This window comes from Chiloscyllium plagiosum, chromosome 37 (genome assembly GCF_004010195.1).
Source record: "Chiloscyllium plagiosum isolate BGI_BamShark_2017 chromosome 37, ASM401019v2, whole genome shotgun sequence".
NCBI classification, from domain to species: Eukaryota; Metazoa; Chordata; class Chondrichthyes; order Orectolobiformes; family Hemiscylliidae; genus Chiloscyllium; species Chiloscyllium plagiosum.
Window position 1 is genome coordinate 20,179,954 of NC_057746.1, and position 4,414 is coordinate 20,184,367.

General features: G+C 55.0%; 1 protein-coding gene across 3 annotated transcripts in view; it reads left to right on the top strand.

Annotated features, from left to right (window-relative positions):
• The first annotated feature begins 944 nt into the window (after positions 1-944).
• The window catches only part of polr1h (RNA polymerase I subunit H), a 10,379-nt gene continuing 6,909 nt past the window's right edge, over positions 945-4,414 (top strand). Inside the window, exons 1-2 of one of the 3 annotated variants that reach the window (XM_043678035.1) lie at positions 945-1,050; positions 3,623-3,755. In XM_043678035.1, the coding sequence (XP_043533970.1) occupies positions 3,632-3,755 (124 nt within the window). In that variant the 5' untranslated portion in view covers positions 945-1,050; positions 3,623-3,631. Of the gene's footprint in view, positions 1,051-1,159; positions 1,265-3,622; positions 3,756-4,414 lie in introns of those variants that run through there. The other 2 variants (XM_043678037.1, XM_043678036.1) reach the window with 2 other exon arrangements.

The window sequence follows — 4,414 nt, forward strand, 5'->3', positions numbered from 1 at the left end:
CAGCAGTCACTGTATCTCCCTGATGGTCAGTGGGCCCCCCTACAGCAGTCAGTGTATCTCCCTGATAGACCTGGTCACTGGGTCCCCTACAGCAGTCACTGTATCTCCCTGATAGCCCTGGTCACTGGGCCCCCTACAGCAGTCACTGTATCTCCCTGATAGACCTGGTCACTGGGACCCTCTGCAGCAGTCACTGTATCTCCCTGATGGTCAGTGGGCCCCCCTACAGCAGTCAGTGTATCTCTCGGATAGACCTGGTCACTGGGTCCCCTACAGCAGTCAGTGTATCTCCATGATGGACCTGGTCACTGGGTCCCCCAACAGCAGACAGTGTATCTCCCTGATGGTCACTGGGCCCCCTACAGCAGTCACTGTATCTCCCTGATAGACCTGGTCACTGGGACCCCCTACAGCAGATAGTGTATCTCCCTGATAGCCCTGGTCACTGGGACCCCCTACAGCAGTCACTGTATCTCCCTGATAGACCTGGTCACTGGGACCCCCTGCAGCAGTCACTGTATCTCCCTGATAGACCTGGTCACTGAGACCCCCTACAGCAGTCTACATTCATATTGGTCCCTGGCGGCTCCTCCCGTCCTCCTGGCGGCGCTGTCGGCGGCGGTTCCTCCCGTCTTCTGGCGGCGCTGTCGGCGGCGGCGGCTCCTCCCGTCCTCCTGGCGGCGCTGTCGGCGGCGGTTCCTCCCGTCCTCCTGGCGGCGCTGTCGGCGGCGGTTCCTCCCGTCCTCCTGGCGGCGCTGTCGGCGGCGGTTCCTCCCGTCCTCCTGGCGGCGCTGTCGGCGGCGGTTCCTCCCGTCCTCCTGGCGGCGCTGTCGGCGGCGGTTCCTCCCGTCCTCCTGGCGGCGCTGTCGGCGGCGGCTCCTCCCGTCCTCCTGGCGGCGCTGTCGGCGGTGGATCCTCCCGTCCTCCTGGCGGCGCTGTCGGCGGCGGCTCCTCCCGTCCTCCTGGCGGCGCTGTCGGCGGCGGCTGCCTTGATTCGCTGGCGCCGATGTTTCCTGTTTCCGTGGCCGGAGCCTGAGCGCTGGGCCGCAGGTGAGTGTGACCTACCTCCCCATTCGGTTTCAGGGGGCAGGCGCTCCCTCGGGCTCCGTTTTTGGGGAGGTGTTTTGCTTTGACTTGGGCCCAGGATTTGGGGGGGGAAGGGGAAGGGGAATGATGCAGAAGGCGACAGAAAAATCAACAAAATCACTACTGCATTCGTGTAGCGCCTGCCACCACTGAGAACCCTTCTGGAAGCAAGTGTGCAGAGAGTCTGGGTGGGGCGGGCACGGCAAGATCCCAACAAACTTTAAACTACCTGCACCTCTGAGGGGACATTGGGAGGTTAATGTTGGTCAAGGGACATGTGACCCAAAGCTGTTTAATTTTTGTAAAGGAAAGGGGGGGGTGGGGGGAAGGTAGACAAAAGGTGGGGAATTATAGACCAGTTAAGCTCAACCTGGGGAAAAAAGTGCTGGAGCCAGCTGTCAAGGGAGGCACGTCCAACAGGTAATCGAGAAGGCGAATGGAATTATGTCCTTCATTGCAAAAAAGGGATTGAGTTTAAAAGCAGGGAGGTTATGTTGTAGCTCTACAGGGTCCTGACCCGGACACACCTGGAGTACTACGTGCAGTTTTGGCCTCTTACTTGAGAAAGGATGGACTGGCACCAGACGGGGTGCAGATGAGGTTGATTCCAGAGTTGGGTGGGAAGCCGGGGGTGGGGGGAGCGGTTGGCTTATGAGGAGTGATTGAGTAGACCGGGATTGTGTTCATTGGAATTTAGAAGAATGAGGTGGGAGTCTTATAGAAACGTGTAAAATCGCGAATGGAATAGATAAGACAGAAGTATGGAGGGAGTTTCTGCACAGCCTCGAAATTAGGGAGGGCAGATTAGGACTGAATTGGGAAGGAGCGCCTTCACCCAGAGGGTTGTGAATCTGTGGAATTCCCTGCCCAGCGAAGTAGTTGGGGCTTCCTCATTGAATGCTTTTAAAAGCTAAGATGGATAATTTTTTTGAACAGTAAAGGAATTAAGGGTGACGCTGAGAGGGTGGGTAAGTGGAGCTGAGGCCACAAAAAGATCAGCCATGATGTGATTGAATGGTGGAGCAGGCTCACAGGGCCAGACGGCCTACTCCTGCTACTAGTTCTCATATTCGTATGCATCCCCATTCTGTGTTCTTCATGAAAATCTCTTCTGTATCTACCCAAACAGATGTTTAACACCTCATCTGAATACTGACCCTCTGACAATGCAGCACTTCCTCAGTACTGACCCTCTGACAGTGCAGCACTTCCTCAGTACTGACCGTCTGACAGTGCAGCACTCCCTCAGTACTGACCCTCTGACAGTGCAGCACTCCCTCAGTACTGACCCTCTGACAGTGCAGCACTTCCTCAGTACTGACCCTCTGACAGTGCAGCACTCCCTCAGTACTGACCCTCTGACAGTGCAGCACTTCCTCAGTACTGACCCTCTGACAGTGCAGCACTCCCTCAGTACTGACCCTCTGACAGTGCAGCACTTCCTCAGTACTGACCCTCTGACAGTGCAGCACTCCCTCAGTACTGACCCTCTGACAGTGCAGCACTTCCTCAGTACTGACCCTCTGACAGTGCAGCACTCCCTCAGTACTGACCCTCTGACAGTGCAGCACTTCCTCAGTACTGACCCTCTGACAGTGCAGCACTCCCTCAGTACTGACCCTCTGACAGTGCAGCACTTCCTCAGTACTGACCCTCTGACAGTGCAGCACTCCCTCAGTACTGACCCTCTGACAGTGCAGCACTTCCTCAGTACTGACCCTCTGACAGTGCAGCACTCCCTCAGTACTGACCCTCTGACAGTGCAGCACTTCCTCAGTACTGACCCTCTGACAGTGCAGCACTCCCTCAGTACTGACCCTCTGACAGTGCAGCACTTCCTCAGTACTGACCCTCTGACAGTGCAGCACTCCCTCAGTACTGACCCTCTGACAGTGCAGCACTTCCTCAGTTGACCCTCTGACAGTGCTGCACTCCCTCAGTACTGACCCTCTGACAGTGCAGCACTCCCTCAGAACTGACCCTCTGACAATGCGGCACTCCCTCAGCAATGACTCTCTGACAGCGAGCCACCCCTGAAGGGCCACACTGGGATTTGTGTTAATCTGCGCATGGTCAATTTCTGTGCTCAAATTTTTTTACACATTGCCGAGCTGCGTCTGGAGGTAGGAGCATCCTGTTTTCACCTTCAGTGGGTGATCTAACTGCTGAAAAGAATAAAAGGTGGTTTCCCATTTGAGCCCAAGGTGCAGCAGTCGCCCATCGAATCTGCTGTGTTATTCAGTGCGATCATGGCTAACCTTTTATCGTCAATTTCACTTCCCTCGAGATTCCCTTCATTCTTTTACTGATTAAAAGTCAATCTTCCACAGCCTTGAATATACGTAGTAGCTCAGCTTCGACAGCCCTCTCGATAGGTTCACTATCATCTGACGGAAGACATTTCTCAGTCGCCCCAAACTCCAAGGTTACTCCACTCTGGTTGTAGACTTTCCCACAAACGCGAACGACCCCTCTGGATCTGCCCCACCATGCCCTCGGAGCATGTTTCGATGTTCCTTTCTTCTGATCTCCGCAGACCCCCGCGATGGCCGATTCTTGTTTCCAGTGTGACCCGGATTTCTGCCCCGAGTGCGGAACGATCCTGGTGCTCCCCGGGCCTGAGGACTATGTCGTGTGTCGCAAGTGTGACTTTAAAATCAGCGTCCGCAGTGAGTGTCAGAGCGCGCGAGGGGAAGGGATACAGGAGCTGAAATCGCAAGCAAACCCGAACTCCGCCAGCGTTTGGTACGCGCCGGGGAGGGGGGTGGTGGGGCTGGTTGGCACGACAGGTAGAACCATCATTGAAATCCTCCGACGGGTCCAGGAAATACAGATACACAATCCTTTACCCGATCCTTGCGGCCGGTTGTTTCTCACATTTAGGAATCTTTCGGATTCCAGAATAAATGATGTTTTCACAGTGATGTATAGAAAGTCTTACCAAACAGCAGACCCACATCTGACCAGTACGAGGGCTGAGACACCATTGACACCTGCCAGTGCTGGGCAACACTGCCATCTTCACATCTGAGTGACGGGGGTCGAGTTGGGGTGGAGTTGGGTCACTCGTTTGCACAAACAACCATCTTATACAGAAAAGAAAATGTCATGATAACGACTTCAGAATTTGGAGCTTTTTTGGATTTCGGATTGTGTACCTGCATTACCCATGAGGCTGATCACTTACCATAGAAAAGATCACACACACAGGCACCCCACTCCTACACACATACCTCACCCCCCCACCCACCCATACATACACACACACACACCCATTCCCCCAGACCTTCCATCCCCACACACACACCCCTCACCCCCTCACACATAC